The 23,806-nt window shown below is 40.4% G+C and overlaps 1 protein-coding gene across 6 annotated transcripts in view; it reads left to right on the plus strand.

The window, feature by feature from the left end:
• Positions 1–23,806, plus strand: part of sh3tc2 (SH3 domain and tetratricopeptide repeats 2) — a 147,581-nt gene that overhangs the window by 73,101 nt on the left and 50,674 nt on the right. For all 6 annotated transcript variants that reach the window (XR_009645539.1, XM_060837098.1, XM_060837096.1 and 3 more), the window contains 3 exons: positions 21,134–21,244; positions 21,875–21,973; positions 23,652–23,773. Coding sequence is in view for 5 of the 6 variants with exons in the window: in XM_060837098.1 (XP_060693081.1) it covers positions 21,134–21,244; positions 21,875–21,973; positions 23,652–23,773 (332 nt within the window). In the remaining variant the exon portion in view is untranslated. The remainder of the gene's footprint in view (positions 1–21,133; positions 21,245–21,874; positions 21,974–23,651; positions 23,774–23,806) is intronic.

A 23,806-nucleotide genomic window follows, 5' to 3' on the forward strand; every position in this document is an offset into this window, starting at 1 on the left:
AATTTGTCAGCAAGGATGATATGGTAATCAGCAGGAGGTTTCCTTACTCATGTTTAATCTGAGGCCATGAGACTTCATGGGATTTTGAGTCAATGTTGAGGACTTCCATGACAACTTGCTCTCTCACCCCCAGTATACTACTGGGTCTATCCTGCTAGTGGGACAAAACATATGCAAAGATAATTGGGACAAAATCACTTTTTAGTTTCAAGTCAGACAGAAATTTGTTCTCACATCCCTTCCAACCAGCCTTTATGTCCATGATACACTTTCCAAAAATCACTACTGCCATGGTGCTACTATGTAAGATAATGCATAAGCTGGTGGCATCTGTCTATAGCAAACAGGCAGTTCTGGTATAGCGCACATTTCAGTAGCGCGATTTGGCTATAATGTTGCTGAAGAATTAGGGAATGGTATTTTCAAGAACACTTATCTCCATTGGCATAATGCAATTCCAGCAAGGATTGGTTTGCATGCTTTGTTCTGCGCATGCTCTGATGTGCTTGCCGCTCTGTGCATGCGCGGTGTTCTTGCCGTTCTGTGCATGCGCGGTGTTCTTGCCGTTCTGTGCATGCGGGGTGTTCTTGCCGTTCTGTGCACGTGCCGGTGTTCTTGCCGCTCTGTGCATGCGCGGTGTTCTTGCCGTTCTGTGCACGTGCTGGTATTCTTGCCGTTCTGTGCATGTGGGGTTTTCTTGCCATTCTTTGAATGTGGGGTGTTCTTGCCACTCTGTGCAGGCGCTGGTATACTCGCTGAAATCTCTGCACCATCCTGAGCATGTGCAATGTCAGCTGCTGACAAAGCAGCTTTCTGTGAGAGGCACTGTACAGAGAGCAGCTTACTTACATATTTTAAATGTACTGTGCTAAATTTACTTTCATTTCATTAATAAGTATGATATCCACTTTCTTTCAGGCTGTGTTAAAATCTGTGTTAGAATTTGGGTGTTTTTTGAGCAATCGTGAATGATATTTCTTGCTAGTCTGCCCCTAGCCCCACTTTTTGCAGACCCCATTATTTCTCTTATGCGATTTTGTATTAAATGAGATTTTGCTTGAATGCAACAATGCATTGCAGGAGAATGACCTGTCTTGTCAAGACTGCATAGATGCCCTCTTAATGAGTGCTGGTGGTGTCTGAGACATTGTGTGCAAGGTAAGATTCAGTGGAGTATGATTATGTTAGCCTGTTGCTTGACCAGTCTGTGAGATAGCTCTTCCAATTTTGACACAAGCCCTTAGATGTTAGTTAGGAGGATTTTGCAGCGTTGACAGGGTTGTTTTTGCTGTTGTCTTTTCTGATGCTTAGGTCAATGCCAGGTGGTCCTTTGGTTTCATTTCTTTGTAATGACTTAGTAGTGACTGATACAAGTGAATGGATTGCTAGGACACCCATTTCAGAGAGCAGTTGAGAGTCAACCACATTGCTGTGGCTCTGGAGTCACATGTAGGCCAGACCAGGTGAGGAAGGCAGATTTCCTTCTCTGATTTTCTTTTCCTTCTCTATTGAATTCAAATTCCACCATCTTCTGTCATGGGATTTGAACCTGGGCTCCCAGAACATTAGGAGAAAGTGAGGACTGCAGATGCTGGACATCAGTGTGGTGCTGAAAAAAACACAGCAGGTCAGGCAGCATCTGAGGAGCAGGACAATTGATGTTTCGGGCATGAGCCCTTCATCAGGCATTCCTGAAACATTTATTCTCCTGTTCCTCGGAAGCTGCCTGACCTGCTGTGCTTTTCCAGCATCATACAAACAACTCTGATCTCCAGCATCTGCAGTCCTCACTTTCTCCTACTTGCTTTTAACCTTACTGTGAAGCCTCTTGCAAGGATGTTCTCTTGAAGAAGTTCTCCTTCTCTCTCTACAAGGAGTCATTCCTGATGAAGGGCTTATGCCTTAAACTTCAATTCTCCTGCTTTTCTCGGATGCTGTCTGACCTGCTAGATTTTTCCATCACCACACTTTCATTCCCAGAACATTAGCTGTGTTTCTGGGTTAATAGCCTAGCGATAATATCACTAGGCCATCTGATTTTCCTCTTAAGGTTTAAAGATCAAATTTTCTAAATCGCTAATGAGAAGTGATTTCTACACTTTGCATCTCATTAGTAGACTCATTTGTCTCATTTCAATGCAGCTTCCAATTCTCCTCTCCATGAAAGTTAGTTACCTGGTGCCTAATTACCTGAGTCTGTCTACATCACAACACCCCCATATGCTTCATCAACACTGTCCTCATCCACCTTCCTTCAACACAGGTTGGTACTGGCAAACCACCATCCTCGCCACATCATCCCATTCTTGGGCTCACTCACACACCTCTTCAAGAACTTTATTTTCGAGCTCAGGACCACCTGTGACTACAATGCTTCTGTCTGGTCACTTTGCATGTGAAGTAAACGTTTTTTTTGGCTATGCAAGTTGCAACTTTTCGCTTTTAGCTTCACTTTGTGACACTCACTCCTGCTGTGTTTTCTTGGAGACTGTGAGCCTTTAAGACTTGCATTGGCTTTTGACATAGAGGGAGAGGCAGGCAGCTTGTCATTGTTCAGAGCATTGAACATCCAAGGAAGCATAGAAATGTCCCTCAACAGCAGTGTCATACTTACAGAATGTACCAGCAGCTTATGCAACAAACACACTGCATGTATTTTGAACCAAATGGTCATGCCTGAAAATGAAAGAGGACCAGTCATTAATGGGGTCAAGTGGGAGAACTGTCAGTCATGCTTTGAATCTGTGACACAGCGTTGACCATCTCTATCCAGGCTTGCTGGATCCAGAGGTATGGCTGACATTGATGGTTGGCAGTTTACACACTAACACTTGTACTTGCTGAAAAACTGAGGAGCTAACTTACTTTTCTCAAGCATTTCCTGGAAGGTATTGGTGCAGGACAACACTGGGAAAGACAGGTCCTTAGGTTGGAAGTTTGCTTGCTGAACTGGTAGGTTTGTTCTCAGATGTTTCATCACCATGCTAGGTAACAACATCAGTGAGCCTCCATTGAGGTCTTCACCAAGGGCTCACTGATGATGTTACCTAGCATAGTGGCGAAATGTCTGAGAACAAACCTACCAGCTCATCAAGCAAACTTCCAACCTGAACCTCAGGCTGATCTACAAATCTGCTCAAAAATCACAGATAGATCCTTACCTTGCAACATCTGGAGTGCTACAGAGCTGATAGTTAAATCTGGGACCAGAAAACAAGGTATTGGAAAGTCCCAGTGCCGATGAATTGCTTCTGCCGCCTTGTATTGGGGAATGAGCCTGGCCAGTTGATTGAAGTTTCAGTGGGGGAGTATCTTGGGAACAATCACAGAATCTCTACAGTATGGAAAGACAGGCCATTTGGCTCATCGAGGGCACACTGCCCATTTGAAGAGCACCCCACCCAGACCCACCACCCCCAGGCTGCATTTCCCCTGGCTAATCCATCTGGCCAGTATATCTCTGGATATTACCAACAATTTAGTATAGCCAATCCACTGAACCTCCACATCTTTGGACTGGAGGAGGAAACTGGAGCACCTGCAGAAAACCCATGCTGACACAGGGAGAATGTGCAACTTCCACACAGATGGATGTCAAGGATACCAAACTTGGGTCAGGGTTCAGGACTGGTATGTTCCCATGGGGATGAAGGATATGGATGGCAAGATTCTGAAACCCTGGACGACAAGAGGTATTGAACGTTTAGTCAAAAAGAAAAAGGAATATGTCAGTTTCAGGAAATTGAAATCAGACAATGCTTTTGAGAAATATAAATGAAGCAGGAGAGAACCTAAGCAATTACTTAGGAGGGCTGAAAGGAATCAACTAGGCTTAAGGAGAATCCTAAAATATTTATGTGAGGATTGGGTGAGGTCTTTAATGAGTACTTCACATTGCTATTCACTACAGAGAAGGGCATGGATGATGGTAAGGTTAGGGAGGAGTATGTTGATGCTATGAAGGAGGGAGTTGTTGAATGTCTTTAAAAATATTTTGGTAAGTATGTCCTCAGAACCTGATGGGATCTATCCCAGGTTATTGAGTGAGGCAAGGGGGGAGATTGTTGGGGTCTTGACAGAGATCCTTGTATCCTCCTTAGCCACAGACAAAGCTGGAGAATAGCCAATGTTGTTTGTTTGTTTATGAAGGGCAACATTGCAAGTCAGGAAATTATAGGGTGCCAAGCCTTACATAAGTGGTCAGGAATTGTTTCTTAGGAACATAAATTTACTCGCATTTGGAAAAGAATGAACTTATGAAGAATAGTCAACATGGCGTTTCGCAAGGGAGGTATTGTCTCACAAGTTTGACTGAAGTTTTTGAGGAAGTTACAAAGATGATTGATAGTAGGCAGTGGATGTAGTCTACTTGGAATTTCCTAAAGTATTTACCAAGGTCCCTGATGGTAGGCTGATCTAGAAGATTAATTCTCACGGGATCCACGGTGAATTGATAAATTGGATACAAAATTGGTTTGATCATAGAAGACATAGAGCAGTTGTGGAGGGGGGGATTTTCTAACTGGAGGTCTGTGACCAGTGGTATTCTGCAAGAATCAGTGTTGGGACCTCTGCTGTTTGCAAATATTAAAATGATTTGGATTAAAATGTAGATGGTCTGGTTAGTGAGTTTGGAGAAGGTACGGAAATTGGTGTGTTTGTGAATAGTGGGAAAGGCTATCAAGGGATATAAGCAGGATATAGATCAGTTGGAAAGTTGGGTGAAGAAATGACGGATAGAATTTAATCCAGACAGGTGTGAAGTAATCCATTTTGGGGGGTCAAATGCAAGAAGCTTTATGCAATACAGTAAACGGAAGGACACTTAGGAGTATTGATATACAGAGGGACCTTGCGGTGTAGGTGCATAAATCCCTGAAAGTGCCAACACAAATGGATAACGCATCAAAGAAAGCTTACAGCATGCCTGCCTTCATCGGTCAGGGCATCGAGTATAATGTGGGTGAGTCATGTTACAGCTTTATAAGACTTTAGTTCGGCCACATTTGGAGCATTGTAGTACAGTGCTGGCTGCTGCACAACAGGAAGAATGTGGCCGCTTTGGAGAGGGTGCAAATGAGAATGTTGTCAGGATTAGAGTGTATTCGCTATAAGGAGAGGTTGGGAAAACTTGGTTTGTTTTTGCTACAGCATCAGAGGCTGAGAGGGGCAACCAGATAGAAGTATATAAAATCATGAGAGGCGTGGATAGAGTGAATATTCAAGTCCTTTTTCCAGGAAAGAAATGTCAGATACTACGGGGTAAAAGTTTAAGGTGAAAGGTGGGGTGTTGTTTAAAGGTGATGTGGGTGGCACAGTGGCTCAGTGGTTAGCACTGTTGCCTCACAGCGCCAGGGATGTGAGTTCGATTCTATCTGTGTGGAGTTTGCACATTCTCCTCGTGTCTGTGTGGGTTTCCTCTGGGTGCTCTAGTTTCCTCCCACAGTTCAAAGATGTGCAGGTTAGGTGAATTGGCCATGCTAAATTGCCCAAAGTGTTCAGGGATGTGTAGGTTAGGTGCATTAGTCAGGGGAACTGGAGCATAGTAGGGTAGTGGAATGGGTCTGGATGAGATACTCTTTGGAGGGTTGGTGTAGACTTGTTGGGCCTAATGGCCAATTCCACACTGTAGTGATAAGTAGGTACCAGAAATGTGCTGGCAGAGGAGGTGGTAGAAGCAGACAAGATAGGAAATTTTAAGAGGCATTTAGACAGACACAGGAATAAGCAGGGAATAGAGGGATATGTAGGCAGATGGGATTCATTTGAGATGGCTTCATGGTCAGCACCGACATGGTGGGCTGAAGGACCTGCTGCTATACTATGCTCTTCGATATTCTATGGTCCTGCTATGCAGTTGCACGAGATGCACGCTGTAGAGAGCAGTTCCACAATTATTGAGATGAAGATCAGAAGATAGTGTGAGAAAAGTCTGCCGTCTGTTGCAATGGGTCAGATGTCATGAATCTCAAATGAGAGAAGTGGGAAAATATAGCCCAATACTTTCTAAATAGTGAAACACTGGAATGACCAAATGATTTTAAGAGTCCATTTTTAAGCATTTTAAGAGCGAATTAAGTATCAGAAAGGCAATGGATTAGTAGGCTTTAGGTTCGAGTACTAGAATACAAGAGGGTAGAAGTTAGATGACAAAAGTACAAAGACTTGCTTCCTAATCTCAGAGCAAGTGCAATGTATATTCATCAGCGTGATTCTTGGTTTACAAGGATTGAATTATGAGGAGATATTACACAAATTAGGATTCTACACTTTTTAGAAAATGTTTGATCAAAGTTTTCAAGATATTAAGGGAAAGTGATTATATGGAAAGGAACGCCATGTACATTACTGAGAATCTACACTTCAGGGGCAAAATAGTATAAATATTAGAACTTGGCCTTTTGGGACTGAGGTTAGGAAGCACCTCAAAAAGCAAAGGGTTGTAGAATATTGGTGTGCTTGCACAAATTGCAGTTGATGCTGGCTCAGTTATTAATTTTAAATCTAACAAAAAGTGATAATTGGTAATTCATAGGTGAGTATGTTGAGTCAGCCGTCAGCTCTTTGAGTGGTGGACATAGTCTGGGCTAAATGGATTCTGCCGCTTTTTTGTTTCTACATCCCTTCATAAATGAAATACGATTGGTCCACCTAACATTTTCTCATAGACTGACCAAATCCTTTGGGTGAGCCTTCCTCCATCCCTCCCCTGTCTTTTGCAATTTGCTAGCATATGCTGGAAGTGTATTTGTTTAAGGCTATGTAATTTTGTGAGTCCTCTCACACTGTGGCTCCCATGTACCTCTGTTACATTGAGTCTGCCTAGTGTCTCATGAGGGAATAAAGAAAGCTCATTGATTACCTTCATGTTCCATATTTCCTGTTCCAATGTTCATTACTAAATCAAAGAGAAAATTCATTCATATTGCAATTCATCAGTTGGCTATCTTTTATTTGTTCCATGTCACTTTGAATGATACCTCTCAGTACTGATCATTATATCCAAGAGACTAATATTGTTCATAAATATTCCTTATGAAGGAAGTAAGCTGCTCCACCTTGTTTAAATAGTCATAATCTCCTGGGGTCTCAGAACAGAGTTCCAATAATCACTGTTTCCTCGATGCAGTGTTTCATTTTTTGTTAGTTTATCTTTCTCTTGATAAATTGACTTTCAATCCAAATGTGTTCTTAATTTTGTGAACTTCATTCTCTTTTAACAACTTGTTATGTGGAGCTTGTTGAGTTCCCTCTGGCAGCTCACATTTCCTAATTTAATTTCCTCTTCAACAATTGTTCCTGGCTTGCATAATCTATGTGACTGACATTTAAACAATAGAAGAAATGCATCCATTGATGTGCATATCAAAAAATCATGAGAAATGTCTCACATTTTCAGATAAACAGACTTCTGAAAAACAGACTTCAATGTCAATTATTGGTAATTTAGTGCTTTTGATTCGTAACACTTAAAAATTGAGTTGAATGCTTAAAGCATTTTGTTTAGGTCTATAACGACCATGAGACAAATGTAAGATAAACATTTTGGTTTGAACACTGAATTTGTATAACTCCCCATCTAAGACTTTGTGTCCATTAAAATGAATGGTCGAGAATCACCATTTGTCAGTGCATGATGTTTAAAAAAAAAATGAAACATCATTGTCACTGGCAAGAATAATCCCCTATTATCCATCAGAAAATGTTGGTGAACTATCTTCTTGAAGCAATTGAGTGGCTTGATAGGTCTTTCAGAGGGTCTTAAGAGTTAATCAGTTGTCTGTTGTCTTAATCAGTTTGCTGTGGATCAGGAGTCACTTATGGATGAGGCCTTGTAGGATCTGTTGTTTCTCTAATTCTCTTTCTTCCTTCATCATGCTTCTTGAAACTCAACTCTAACTAACATTTGGACAATTGTCTTAATATCTCCTTGTTTGGTGTCAAACTTTCTTCAATGATATACCTGTGTACTGCTTTAGGTCACTTCATTATATTAAAGGCATTATTTAAATATTTTGTTGTTATTGGCTGCAAAGAACTTTGAGATATTCTACTATCATGAAAGATGCTATATAAATGTCAATCTTTGCTCTTTGGATGTGTGACTACATAGAGACAGACACCTGAACAAAAATCAGCCTTTCTACCTCTGTATACGTAACACAGTAAAATTAATATCTTCAAAGACCCTCAAAATTGATTCCAAAGATTCTTAATCAGACATTTGAATAACCAATCTGAGACTTCATAAATAATCAATTTTGAATACTGGTTTGTAGTTTAAATAAAAGACTTAGACATTTATTAGTAATACAGTAACTTTAGCAGAGCAAGATAACCAACAAAGTAATGTGATTGATGTCTGTGTTTAAACCAGATAATCTTTGTTTTCAGTCCCATTCACACAAAAAACAGACAAACAAACAGTGATAAGCAGAATGCAAATTATAGCCTACAGCATGATCCAGGTCTTTCCAGCTGAATTGCATATTTCATACTTGGACTGATCATGCAGTATAATTGTTATCTTTTACATACCTAATTGACAGTGATGAATGTCTTCTTCCTGCTCCAAATCTGCACAGTTCTAGACTCTTCCAATATATGTCACCTGCTAGAACCTCGCTGATTTTTCATTATTTTGGTTTTATTCTACTATCAATTTTAGGGATACATAAAATGGTAATAGAACTGGCCACATGACTTAAGTGGGTTTCACAAAGCATGACTGCACGGTCATAGTTGATGATTTCTTGATTGATTTTCTGAAGATGTCAATAATGTACATGTTTTCAGCTCAGTCAAGGGAAGTCAGCAGTAGATTAGATTACTTAGTGTGGAACAGGCCCTTCGGCCCAACAAGTCCACACCGACCTCCAAACAGTAATCCACCCAGACCCATTTCCCTCTGACTAATGCACTTAACACTTTGGGCAATTTAGCATGGCCAATTCACCTGACCTGCACATCTTTGGACTGTGGGAGGCAACCAGAGCACCCAGAGGAAACCCACGCAGATACAGGGAGGATGTGCAAACTCCACACAGACAAGTCACCCGAGGCTGGAATCAAACCCAGGTCCCTGGCACTATGAGGCAGTCGTGCTAATCACTGAGCCATCGTGCCATCCTAAGAACTTATGATTTAGTTTCTATTCTCTGAACTTCCAATAGCTGAAAGTAAGGGATTAAGGAGGAAGCTTTAAATTCTTCATGGTGTTACAACAACAGCCAAACTCCTTCTCCCCAGGAACAAGTCCAAAACCCTGTTCAAAACTCTGGTCTCTTCCTGACAGACTGACTGTATCTCGAGGAGATCCCAGCTACCATTCAACATCTGCCATCTGCTGGAGCATAAAGTCTCTCCCAGAGTTTCTGGAACCAATTCTCAGGCTCTGACCTCATTAATGTCCAACATCTGGTATGTGTTTAAACACAATCATATCCCTGATCTCAAACCATTTGCAGAACCTTTTTGATCAAGAACCAACCTGCAATTAACTTCCAGACTTGGCCTCACAAAGAAACAACAGCTTTTTGTTTTTTTTTAACCCAAGTCATGGCCAGCAGTCAAAAGATAATTTTCAGCTCACACTTCTCAGCTCAAAGGGCCAAACTAAAATTGATAGTAGAATAAAATCAAAATAATGAAAAATCAGTGAGGTTCTAGCAGGTGACATAATATTGGAAGAGTCTAGAACTGTGCAGATTTGGAGCAGGAAGAAGACATTCATCACTGTCAATTAGATATGTAAAAGTTAACAATTATACTGCATGATCAGTCCAAGTATGAAATATGCAATTCAACTGGAAAGACCTGGATCATGCTGTAGGCTCATCTTTTTTTAAAGTTAGAAAAGCAGACAGTGACTTCCTTTCCCTTAATCTTATTTAAAATGAATATGACAGCTGATGGCATCGAGGAGCATTAACTTCACACGCAACAATGGGAAAGGGTAAAAACTGGTCAGAATGATTAAAATAGCTGAAAGTGGAGGCTATAGATAAGAAGCATGAATGCAGCTTTAAAACAACAAGCTTGATGAGGTAAAGAATACAACACAGCAACAGTCATTCATTTTGTGGAGGGAGAAGAAGAACAGTGACAATGTACATCTCAATGATGGGACAATTTGTAGCAAGTAGGGTCCAGATATGTGAAGGTACAATAAATTAAATCCATCTGTTGGCCTAATCTTATGTGGGAAGTTAATAATCGGAATGTCAGATGTTTGATTTTAATAAAAAAAAGTTGAGTTGTTTGCAAGTCAGAAAGTGTGAAATCTGGGTGGAGGTCCTTACGTCATTACTCATTCTTGCACCTAGTGTTTGAATTCTTTATGTATCTATAATTATAAAAGGTGCTGTCATTGACTGTTATAATCACATGTCTGTAACCTACAGGAATGACATTTGGCTTTTGTATAATGTGTCTAGCTGAACATTCAAAGGTCTGGCTCAGGAAATATATGACCTATGATTGGGGGAGAAAATGATAAATTTGTTTTTGATTTGTAAGAGCCCTTGAAGAGATTGAACTTTTTAAATGTATGAATTCCCCATTAAACAAAATGTTCTCAACCAAGCCAATGGGAATTGGCCTGCCTGACCATTTGTTCCTGTTCACTTCTGTCAGTTTGACTAGTGGACTTCCTACAACCTGTCACCCCTTTGAAAAGATGTCCAGGCTTATCCTTTCAACTGTCATCACTGAGGCCTCCATCACAATTCTGAAAATGTAGGTGTCTTCTCTCAGACTTGATATTGAGATGCTGGTGTTGGACAAAGTTTAAAAATCACACAACACCAGATTATAATCCAACAGGTTTATTTGAAAGTACAAGCTTATGGAGCACTGCTCCTTCAACAGGTAGCTAGTTGCAGCAGTGCTCTGAAAGCTTGTACTTCCAAATATATAACATGCACACTTGGACTATAACATGGTGCTGTGTGATTTTTAACTCTCAAACATATTATTGTTTGCTGTCCCCTTTCTTTCAGGAAAGACTTCCAGTTACCTTAGCAAGAGCTGTTGTTGTGTGAGGGAAACTCCCCTTTAAGATGGGCTTGCTGTCATTTCGGAGTGTAAGGCTAGCTGTACGTTGTGCTAGCTGTGTGCATATCTGACCTCCCACAGAGATATTAACTCTGTTCCATATGCACACCATGTTTATCATCAAATAGCATGATGTCTGTTTGTTCCTTGCCTAAATAGAACAGACATGGGACAATCATATATTCTGATACCCAATATTTAACTATCTCACCTTTTCAAGTTAATCCAGGTTGTTTGATATAATGGTTCCATATTGCATGTTGTATGTGAGAGGTCAACCTATGAACTTTCAATATATCTTTTCTGTGGAAGAATGCAGAAGGATGCATTCCCTCCAGAAAGGACTAAAGTAAACTTTATATGAACACATTGGGATATTCAGTGGTGAAGGCTTTACATTTGTCAAGATATCATTGCTAGTCTGAGCTGACTGGGTTATCTACTTCACAACAAGACCAGGAAAATCAGACAGCAATGTGTGCAAAAGCAGAGATAACAAGGACAAGAGATATTAGATGTAGGAGTGAAACATTTTAAGCTTGGTTTTCCTAGATTCTACTTAATGATATAAAGCTATGATCCTGTTGTCATACATTTGAAAATCATATCTGCCTCCTCATTATGTCTTAAAATGCAATGGTTAAGCATAACCATCTTTCAAAGCTACTCATTTTACAAAAAGTATTTAAGAGTGTTTTTTGGGCAATCAGTATTAAGAATTGAAGGCCATGAGCACAGTGGTTCTAAAAGGTGAAAGGATAAAATTTAAAATTTGACTTTGATCTTTGAATAAACATCTAGTGAAAAAATATTTAAATTGATATCATAAATACTAAACTGAGTCTATAGCCAATGCATTTACAAGGTATTCAAAATCTATTCAGTCACTTATTTACTGGAACATTTAGGTTATTAGTTAATTATCTCCAGCATTGCCTGGTAATTATCTTTCGTAATCTCTCTGTTTAGTGCATTGGGTGTGATTGACTGGTATTGTCTGCAGCAGTATATAATTTATATTGTGACCTCATACCTTGAAGTTGCTGCACCTACTTTAAGCTATTTAATCTTCTTTTCCAAGAATCATGTTCTCCAAAGACTTTTCCTTCAGATGTGGAAGCAAGTAGTGTGAAAAATAAACTTAACAATTGACAACAAACTCTGAAAAATTTATCAATCAATGCTTTGTTTTCACTTGGTGACAGAAGTACATTTCTGTGGAATCGTTTCTGTTTTGTCATCCCAGCCATTACACATATTCCTGAGAGTGCAGTGTCATTCTTTTAAACAAGACAGCTTCCACTTTCTGTGTTCAAACATTACAGAAGAATGCAAAATTATAAAACTTTAGTAACAAATGTTCATCTCTTTCAAAACAAATCCTGTGTTTTCTCTATTTGATCTCTTAATTTTATAGAAGTTTCAATTAAAGTATATATAAGATAATTAAAATGTTTAACAGTCCTGTAAGATAAACACACTTGTGTAGTTGTAATCTCTAATGAATAATAAGCAGATGTTTATATAATTTCCATTAGCTACATGTTGACTTTAGTCCTGTATTGTTCAGAAACCAATAGTGAATTAACATTCCCTTAAAAGACTGTCTTGTCAAATAAGGGAGTGGCATTCCTGTAACATGTAGAGCAATACCCAAATGTGTCTCTGGTCAAAAGATTAGAGAACGCAGTAACATGAAAGCATCGTGCAAAGATTTAAGGTTTGAGATCACAATCCAGTCAACTGAGATAACCAGAATGTGATCCTTTATTTAAGTGTGAGCAGTGTTAAGGTAAATGCCTGAGCCAGAGTAAATATAACTCAATTATTACTGTTAAGAAACCACACTGAATTTCTAAGGCTTGGTTTGTGTTTCTGGTCAGTAGTCAGGGATTGTTATTTTAAATATTTGAACCTTGACCAATTGAAGTTTTTTTATTTTGACAATTTTAGCATTATTGCAATAATTCTTATGATTTGGCTCTTGTTTGGAGGTATATACTTTAAGGTCTGCTCAGAGAGAACTGACCTCAGAATGCCAACTGTGGCCAGCTCAGTCTTTTCCATGAATAAACATTTGGCAATTGTTTTCTTGGTTGGAGACAGAGGAAAGCTCTTTATTATTTTCATTACGGTGACATATTCCCATTTTATATCATCCTGTGTATTCAAAAATAAATAAAAAGATTGAAAGCATTGTTATGAAGGCACTGTCTCAAAAAATTTGATTTGAATTTTTTGAAAATTCTTTTCTAGCTTTGAGAAAAGGCCGAAGCTGTGTCTCACTCCTATTCCTAGTTAACCTTGAGAGGTCACTGGCAACTTGCTCTTTCACTGTCTGCGTTTAGGATGATGGTATTCTGTAGATGGTGTTAGGTAGGGAATTTTGAGGTTTCAACTCTGAAATAACGACAGTGTGGCAAAAATTCTCCAAATCAAAATTTTTAATGAGCTGCTGGAGAATTTACAGACCTTAAAATGTCAGAAGAAGATTGCTGAGCTTTCCCTTGCTTGATGTAGTCATTAGCTATGATTTATGTGGCACAAATGTTACTTACCAATTATCAGCTGCAGCCTGAATGTTATTCAAGTCTTGAGCTGTAAGCTGACGTGAGTCGTTTAATTATCTGGAGAGTAGTGAATGGCACAGAATATTGTGTAACCGTTAGTGTGAGATTGCACTCCTGAACTGAGTATCAGTGAGCAGGTCAATGAGGAGTAAATGACTCTGTTATTCATCCATTCAGTTATGAATGGGGGTAGTTGAAAGGTAATAATTTGCAAGATAAAACTTATTATAGTCTTTTGTAGATCTGATGCATCTGGTTATCTTTCACGTTGCAAATTTGATATAAGTAAGCTAACTGTAGTGGATCAGGGAGTGTTAGCTCTGATCCATTGGTCTTCAGTTCTGTAAATGTGATATTAGTAGGGCTTATGTTATGACTATTGCATTCAAGCTCTTCATGAGATCATCTGAGGAGTACACTAAATTGACGAAATGAGATGGACTGGTTTTGGTTTAAGAAACATGCAAATAAGTCTGGTTTTTCCTTTGTAATCATGAACTGAGATTTGTACAGAACATAAGAACTAGGAGCAGGACAAGGCCATCTGGCCCTTCGAGCTTGCTTGGCCATTCAATAAGATGACGGCAAATCTTTTTGTGGACTCAACTCCAGTTATCTGTGTTTTCACCATATCCCTTAATTCCTTTATTTTTTAAAAAGTATCTACCTTAGCTTTAAAAGTGATTCCTGAAGTAGCATCAACTACTCTGGACAAGGAATTCCGTAGATTAATAACCCTCTGGGTGTAGAAGTTCCTTCTCAGTTCAGTTCTAAACTTGCTTCCTGTAATCTTGACGCCATGTCCCCTTGTCCTATTGGTTCAGGATTGGGATGAATGGCAAGACACATTTCTCACTAGTGAGAGGCAAGAAACTTATTTCAACTAATTAGCTTGAATTAGCATCCATTATTACCTAAATTCATATAATTTAGATTCAGTTCTCCATTCTCCCCCTCCTTCTCTTGCCTTTAAACGTAGGCACAAAGTCAGGCAACTTGTCAACAGACATCGGTCAAGGGGATGGATACATTGCTCGAGGGCACTGTGCGACATCAATCTCATACCTGCACCATGTGTCAGTAGCGTATTTACGTTGCACATGCTTCAAGTAAATGCCCATGTTGCAAAATCTAAGGAGATTAATCCTCAGTCAAGGAAGATACCTTTCAGTCACGGAATCCCAGCTCACTAAGTCAAATGCAACCCACAATATCAGTCTAGGGCCTTGGTCATGGTTGAGATGGTAACGGTCATGGCATCTTTATACCTTTTGTCAAGAGGTCAGACCACGGTCAGTTCAATCAGTCTGGGGAGTTGCAGGAAGTCAGTCATTGAGCATTATAGAGATCATTCAGGGTCTAGTTAGTCATCAGTGAGGGCCGTCTGTCCAAGGAGGTGGACCACAGTCAATCCTCTGGCTTTATCCAAAAAAAGTCAAAGATGGAGTTATCAAGGGCCGCTACTATGGGAGACAGGCTGGAGAATGCACCTGTGGGGATTATAGGTAGCATGCTGGGATGCAGGGGGGTTAACAGAAGTGGACAACTCAATACATGGGGGCAAATGATAGAGCATGGCAAGGAAAGAGGTTATGCAGGTTGTTGTGGGGATAGGGAGTGGGTATCACTGACAGTCAGCAGTACCCGACTTCAATGGGGGAGAGCCGTACATCACTATATCTGGCAAATTCACTCAATATGACAATGATTGAGGCGGTTAAGTTAAACAGATGTGAATGGGGATGGGAATGTGGGGAAACTCAAAGTCACTGGGTTTGATGGAGAGGGTTGCCAGGAAGGGAATGTGAACATTTGAGGGTTCTCAGAAGGTAAGATGCTGAGTCTGAAACTCAGTGCATGAAGAGCGACTGCTGTTTCCTTCCACCATGATGCAATAACAAGTGTGCAATGGAGTTGAATATGGCTGCCACTATTACTGGAGAGTGGGTAAGTTTCATTCTGTGAGGGAGGGTGGCTGTACTTTTAATTGATATGAGACCCTTCAAAGGACATTAACTTTATGCAGCAGCCCATACAGTTCAGGTGAATGACGGACAAATGAGTCCTACATGCCGAATGTGAACCTTGGGCATTGACCAGCAGTCACTGTTGGTCCGAACACTTTTGATTACATCATGTGGCATCAGGAGTCAATTCCTTTAATATTGTGATACTCATACAATGAGTTGTGGCCTGGAAAGATGGACCCTAGATGTCAAAGTAGCAAACACCTTCCAAGTTTCCAGAAACTGCACATGGTGCAGGAGCTGCTCACTGCACAGTTTGGACCATAGACCCTCATCAAGCACTAAGGATGGCTTGACTCTGTGTCTTCAATCTTGTAGTTACAGCTAGACAGACATTCACTCACAGCTGTTAATAAAAAGTGCATGTACATTAACAAATGTGACAACTTACTTAAAATGAAGTGAGTCCCATGTGGTCTTCGAAAGTTATCTTTCTTTCCCTCTTATGACATCTCAATGCAGTATCAGGGTCTGCAACTGGGGTGAAGAAAATCTGTTCTACACTGGAGTCCATTAGCCTTAGAGGTTTTGTTGGGTGACCCTGGAGGCCCAGCCACCCTCAGCTCGGTTGAGGAGTGGCAAGAAGGGCGGGGCTGGAAGGCCTAGCCACCTCTGGAGAGTTCTGAGAACAGATGTCTTTGACGACTCTATATGGTTCCTCCTCCAGCTGGATGACTACAGGCAATGTGCTATCCCCTTGTGAAGAAGGACCGCCTGGTGTAAGGCCAGAGTTCCTTGCCTTTCTGAAACAGAAAATGCTGAGAAACTCAGCAGGTCTGGCAGCATCTGTGCAGAGAGAAAAAAAGTTAACCAGTGATCCTTCATTCTGATGAGTTCCCGGACTTGAGAGGTTAGCTCTATTTTTCTCTTCACAAATGCTGCCAGACCTGCTGAGTTTCTCCAGCACTTTCTGTTCCAGATTCTAGCACCTGCAGTTCTTTGTTTCAGTGTCTTGTCCTTCTGTTGCCTTTGCTGTTGATGCTGAGCACCAAAGGCGGGAATGATGGAGAACAGAACTGAACGCTGGATCTACCAGCAAAATCCAGCCTGCCCATTGAAGCAACCAATGCTTGCATGTCTGAGGCAGCAGGGTAGCAACAACATTGCTGTAATCCTGAAAACTTTGTGTCAGTTTACTCAGTACCTCTAACAATCCTGTCTACTGCTCCATGTTGGTTTGTGCATTCGTACAAAGCTGTTAACTGCTGATCCTATGGGGTTCTCTCCTGCCTTGGGTTGAGTGGGTACCTGGTCTTTGTGCATGCTCTGAATGTCAGTAACCAAAGCCATTTCTTCTCTGTCAGCTGCAGGGATATGGCACTGCTTAGCAAGATGGACTCCTGAGATTCTAATCCAGCTACTAACCAAAGCATTAGTATCTGAACTGGTGGAAGCTGATGAAGGCTATCTGAGAGGGTCTATGGTTTTAGCCTCAGAGATGAAGGACAGAATATTTTGTGTAACCATCCCTCTTGACCAGCAAAGACTGTGCAGGGTCCACTCATGGCTGGAGGAGATGCAAGAGGGAATGCATTGTGAAAAGGGGTAGAAGTTCAGGAATGTTGGGAATACATTCATTGGGGCAACAATGGGAGAGTGGTAGAAATGGGCAATGCTTCTTACTTGGTTGTTGGGATATGGATGTCTTGAGATCACCACATGGGCTGTTGAGCTCCTCACTGTCCAGGATCAGGATCCTCTCCTGGCCCATGGTGAGAAGCTGAATATCAGGCAACCCACCAGCTGTTTTGGTTCTGTCCACCCAGTGCGTACCGTTAACTTCTAGAATGGGATGGTGGGAGGTAATGACTGTTACAATGGTGTTGCTAGTGCAGATGGGAGGAAGGTGATGAGGTATCCCAGATGACTAAGTAGGAAGCGCAAAGCATTTGTAGGGTTAATAAGGTGGTTGTTGTTGTGGATGAGAGTGCATGAGGAATGATGTCACATACAAGACTGAGCATGGTAGACCATGAGCCTTGGTAGCAGAGAGAAGATGGTGCCATGTACCCTCACACAGCAGGGAATGTTATTAGCCTTCTTTCTGAATTGTTGGGTGTTTCTCCAGATGACATTGCACTGACCCAGTGGCAACCATGGACAAGACTGGCAGGATGTGGTTTTGTGGTCTTCTCTGCTGGCCCAGTGGAAGTGGATAGCTCTTATTTGTACCAACACATGCACCAGGACCTCCACATTCCTGCACACAAAGCCGGGCACTAGTTTTCTTTTGTCTGATATGTTCAGGTAAATGACACAAGCAGTATAACGCAGCCCTGACTTGGTGCATACCTTTGTTTTAAATATGGTGCCAGCTCAAGAAATGCCAGGATGTTCTGCAATGCTGAGTGCTTCCACTGGTGGTGACTGGGGGAAGACGATGACTGGAGCTCCATACAGTAAAGTGTATAGGTAATGAGGTAGTTTGGGATATAGTGTGAGAGATATGCTAAACCTCATGGAGAGAAAGTTTCCATTAAACTCACCCAAAATTACACAACTGATTTATGGTAAAATTCAACCCATCTTACGGTGTACAAGGAATACGGAAGATGCCAGCAATGTTGTATTGTAATGACACAGTTTTTTAAGATATGTCTTCCAGCTTTTTATTAGTTGTGATTCACATGTACAGCATCTGCTCATCTTTTCCCAGTTCAGGTACAATGTAAGATTTTGAGTATCTCTATCAAATATCCTTAATCTGTCTAATGTGAACAAACTCCCAGCTTTTCATATAATTAAAGACCTCATTCATGATATCGTCCCAACAAATGTCTCTATTCTCCCTCCAAGCTTTTAAGATCCTTCCTAAAATGTATTGCCCAGAAATAGATACAATCATCCAGCTGAGGCCTATCCAGAGATTTGTAAATGCCAGCATGACTTCCTTGATATTGCAAATTTTTGGATTTCCTTTTTATAATAGGAAGTAGCCTCCAATCTAAATCTCTGTGTCTGCCTTATATTGTCCTTCATTTTGTCCCTGCGGATTGTATTTGACATGGTGGTGCTGGGAGTTGGAGTGAATGAGAACAAGTGAGGGAAGATGTGCTTTAGTCAAAGTGATAGACCTTGACCCTTGGTGGAAAACAGAGTGAGTGGAAATTATCAGAGACAAGATGGTGATATTTATGCTCGTGAAGTTGTGGTCGTTGATCTCTTCCTACAGTATTGTGTATTCCTCTAGGTGGCTGAAACTGCTCTTAGATGGAAGTGGGTACTGCAGATGCTGGAGATCAAAGTCAAGATTAGAGTGTGCTGGAAAAACACAGCAGGTCAGGCAGTATTCAAGGAACAGGAAAAATCGACATTTCGGGCAAAAGCCCTTCATCAGGAATTGCTCTTAACCTGGACAGCAACTTCCAAACAATGGTCTGATGTTGTAGTCTCCTTTGTTAGTCTTGGGGCAAGTGGAAGTCCTACCTCTACATGATCCCATCCAAAAGGACCCCAGGACCCTGCCCAGAGATTAGGGTTCCCCATACCTGTCTTGTCTTGAAAGTGCATGTCGGGGTACACAATTGGTTCTATAGATGGCATGGGCACAAAGGATATGGGCAAACTTCCGGAAATACACTGGGTGGTGAATTGTTCTCGGAAAAGCGTGTGACAAGTTAGGACTGGAATTGGACATGTGAGCTGCCATAGGGCTGTGGTAGGTAATTGTTGCAGTGAGAGAAAGTGAGGACTGCAGATGCTGGGGAATCAATTGAAAAATGTGGTGCTGGAAAAGCACAGCAGGTCAGGCAGCATCCAAGGAGCAGGAGTGTTGACATCTCGGGCATAAGCCCTTCATCAGGAATGCAATGAATTTTATGAGATATGGCGAGAGAACTGGCAAAGGTCTGTGGAGATAAAACTCTCCAAAACACTCAAGGTGACTTAGATTTAGCCACAAAAATTTTAAGATTCAGCCCTATAGTATAATCCTGTGTGATAGCTTGTGCTTACAGTTTGTCAATCCTTTTTGTTACAGTCCTCATAATAGCACACACACATATTTACCTGCTATGCCATTCTACTTTGCCATTTCTCCAAATCCTGCATTTGATGTTATAATCTTCATCTATACTGCCTCAGTGACCTTAATCCCAGACATTGCACAGAATTGGAGACCAGAGTTCACATCCGGAGAGTCGGTAGGGATGATTTATGGAGCAGATTATCTCTGGAAAAATAGAGACTTTGTCCATTCTTGTCTCACAGTAGATGGCTTTTTTTTAATTGCTACAGTAGAAAATACCTAACAGGCTTGCAAATGTTAAGTAATACTTTGAATAATGGAAAGTTGTCTGTGACTTTAGAACAAATCACAACAAGTCCAGTGGCCAAGCATCAGTTTTGATAAGTTTCTTGATGAGTTTTCACTGCAAAGTTGAGAGAGAGCTCTGTCATAGCTTACCAAACTCACCTCATTTACTACCTACCTCATCCCTATGCATCTCCTCACCCAATTCCAGCCCCATCTTATCATGCAGCATTCCCAGAACTTTGTGTCACTGCCAGGAAATCCTGGAATTGACTGGCATCCTGGCACCATCTTTAAAGTGTTGTTACGCACTAGTAGTCCTGAGCTGCCCTGCACTGTTCTGGACATTTGACTTGGACATGGCGGGAAAGGAGAAATTGGTGCTCCCCATTGCGAGTTCAGACCTGGAGGTCCTACTGGATGTGTTGGTGTACATGCTGAACATCCTCTTACCCCAGAAACATTAGGAGAGATCATGAGAGCAGATAATGCTTGCCAAGTGTGAGGTTGCCTGCTGAGTCAGTACAGTTTCAGCCTTGCAGAGGAACAGTATGTAGTAAGAAGATCAATTACTCTTTTCACTCTGCCAACGTAAGTGTCACTACTTTCTTTCCAATAGCTCACACTATCTCTTCTACTGTAACCAACTCTCACCAAGGCTCAAGCTTGATCATTCTCACTATGGCCTTCAACATCATCACTCCCTCCCAACCAAACCTCAGAAAGCATCAACCATGCATGCCCTCTGCACATGGAACAACTCGTCAAATGCAACTACAGTAGCAGCCATACCACCTACTTTCATCTCCAGTCGTCCTCTCATTTCAGAAGGAAAATAGCCTGTAATAAGGCAGAAAGCATCAAGACAAGTGGTGGGCTACCCAATATTTGGCTCATTACACCTTGTGAGGGGAGCATCCTGACTCTGACTATCCCATTTGGCTGCCTGACCGCATCCAAGCCCCAAGACTAATACTGGAGGCCGTTCTTAGCTTACTTGCTAGTGCATTTTTCACCAGCTATTAGAGTGTATGACCACAATATGGTTGATTCAATTCGAACAATCTTGTTAGCATAATTAGTTTTGTTCAAATTGAGAATGCCATGTTTGTTGAATCGTGGAAATACCACTCACAAATATGATTTATGCTCAAACACTTCAGTGGTAGGCCATATTTAGTCTCTGTTATAAATAGCTTATAATTCCGACTCATTTTATTTCATTACAGGGAAACAATCACCTTTTGTATCACTTACCTCGTCAGATTACTGCTGCCATCTGCAGGAGCTGTCTGTTGAATCAAATGCAGAATCTACACATGGAGATAAAATGGCAACAGGTAAAAACTGTGCACAACTTCTATTACATAATTGCTAGATGCATTTCTACCCTTCTAAATATCATATTAAATATATAAATTATTTTAAAACATTGGTTACATTTGTAATCAATTCCAATTTGTGACCTGAGCTTGTCTAACCATCCTTGAAAATCCTTTACATTTTCATGATATGTTTTCACTAACAAAGGTACTTTTTTTTTGCCATAGCTAAAGCCAGTGCCCAGATAAGAGTATCAATCCTTGAAAAAGAAGTCAAGCTATTTGTTTAAAATTGGCCTACTCTCCTGATTGTTTTCAAAGCATAGTGAAACCACATTCCTAATTGCACCATTTAAAAAAATCCCTGGCCACTGATCACTTCCCTATTAAGTCCTAATTATTGCAGTTCCCATTTATTAGCTGATGTCTGATACAACCAAGCACAGGCCGACCCCTCAGTAGCACTTTGCCTCAGAAAATTAATGGAGAAATACAGTCACTGAAGCAAGACTGAACCATGATGCCAGTGGCCAATTCAGGGCTTCTGAATTCTGTCAGCTGGGAGGCCTCTAAGATTCTTCCTCTTTCTGGTTGTAATAAATGATAAAGTAAGACATTTTGATAAATTAATACTAAACTGCATTTTAGGTAGGTGGGAGCATCAGTCTGAATCACAGTCATTGGACCTCAACACAGGTTGTGAAAAATATTCTCTGGGATCATCTGTGGAACAAGAATTTCCCAAAGGTAAGATACATATACAGATATTTGTATAACATAACCCTGTGTTTCACTAACACTTTCCAATATTATTGTAGCACTGTAATAGTAGGAAGTTCAGTAATGATGAAGTCAGAGTAACATCAGAATCTGAGGCATAAATTGCACACAAAATACCTCTGTTGAAACACCTTTACGCGCAACAGAAGTTATGTTGCAAGACCTAACAGAGGAGGCCTTCAGGCAGTTACAAAAAGCAATGGAGATCAGTATAATAATTCCTTCCATATAATTACTCCTTATGATGTTTAAGCTGCGTAAGAAGCTTCAAGCAGCACTGTTAATAGCCATGACTGACAATGATTATGCTTTCAGCCACTGGAAAGTCAGTTGCAGATGACTCTAAAAGTTCCCACATGTTGATTGTAGTTCTATTCAGTGCTGATGCATGACTGTAAAGATAGGAACAGAAAAGTGCCTTTTAATGTCTCAAGCCTATTCCACTATTAAGCTAACTTACATAAGAATGATGTCATCTTGTTATCCCTTCATACTTTTACGTAGGAAATACCTGTTAAGATTAGTAAAGAAAATTTCAACTGACTCAGCATCCACAATCCTTTGTGTGAATGAATGTGATGTTCAAGCACATTATGAAGATATAACTTAAACCCCAAATATCCCCAAGTAAATACAATACTAAAAATACAAAATATGATAGCCAATTAGCCCAGAAAGCCAAGAGTGCAATTGACATATTGGAAGTTGAAAGAGCAAATATTAAATGAAGGCTAAATACCTACCAGTTCCAATACATATAGGCCATATTGGTAGTTTATGATTAAGTTTGCTTATAAACTCACTTTTTCTCCAGTTAAAATACAATCTTTCTTGTTTGAACAGCTGCAACCTTCATGCGAAGGCATGTATGTGACGCTTTGATAGAATAGCTTCAGGGAAGTGCTCAGCATACAACATCAGTCACTGCTTAATAGAGGAGGGCAATTTTTTTTTGTTGAATGCACAATTGGCACAGATTTTTGGACTAATTAAATCCTGGCAAGCCTTACTTGGGCAAGCTTTTTGGTATTAATCTATTTTCTCACCTCCTCCACATCTTTTAGCTGTTTTTAGACATGACTTTATTCTGTCTCGCTGTTCTCTGGTTAGTTCTCCAAAAAGGGTGTACAGTGAGGCCTGAAAAAATCTCTTCTCTTACTACTTATCAGAAGAAATTCTAAAACATCTGGAAATGAATGTCCTCTATATTTGCAGTGAGCCATCAACAAAAGTTGGTACAAGAAAAATCAGTTTTCATTTCTCTTCAAACGACATGTTATGTAATCAGCAAAAGTGAATCATGAACAATGAAGTGTACTCCCATTCCCATCTGGATTAATCAGAATATTACACAGCTCAAAATGAGAGAATTTACAGCAGCAGATTTTGTTCTTATTCTTTCATGGAATTTGAGTATTTCTGGCGAGACTAACATTTGTCCCTAATGCTCTTGGAAAAGTAATGGCAAGTCACCTTCTTGAACAACTGTAATCTTGTGAAATGAATAATTTAAATAGAAAAAACACAAAGTATTTACATACATTTGAAATATTTGTGCTTATTTTCAAATTGTTATGCTTCAGCATAATTTGTGGAACAGTTTTGTGGAAGCCAAAATTTTTAAAATAATATGTTTTTTTTTCAGATGTGACATTGTCATATGGTGTTATCAGATCTGGAGTTTGTGATTCTGAGCTTCAGGAGAGCGCAAGAAGGAGGTTGTGCATTCTAGAGAGTGAAAACAAGGATATCGTAGCATTGTTTAATGTAAGCCAATTGCCTGTATATGAAACTTGTTAC

The sequence above is a fragment of the Hemiscyllium ocellatum genome, chromosome 16, assembly GCF_020745735.1.
Source record: "Hemiscyllium ocellatum isolate sHemOce1 chromosome 16, sHemOce1.pat.X.cur, whole genome shotgun sequence".
Taxonomy (NCBI): Eukaryota; Metazoa; Chordata; class Chondrichthyes; order Orectolobiformes; family Hemiscylliidae; genus Hemiscyllium; species Hemiscyllium ocellatum.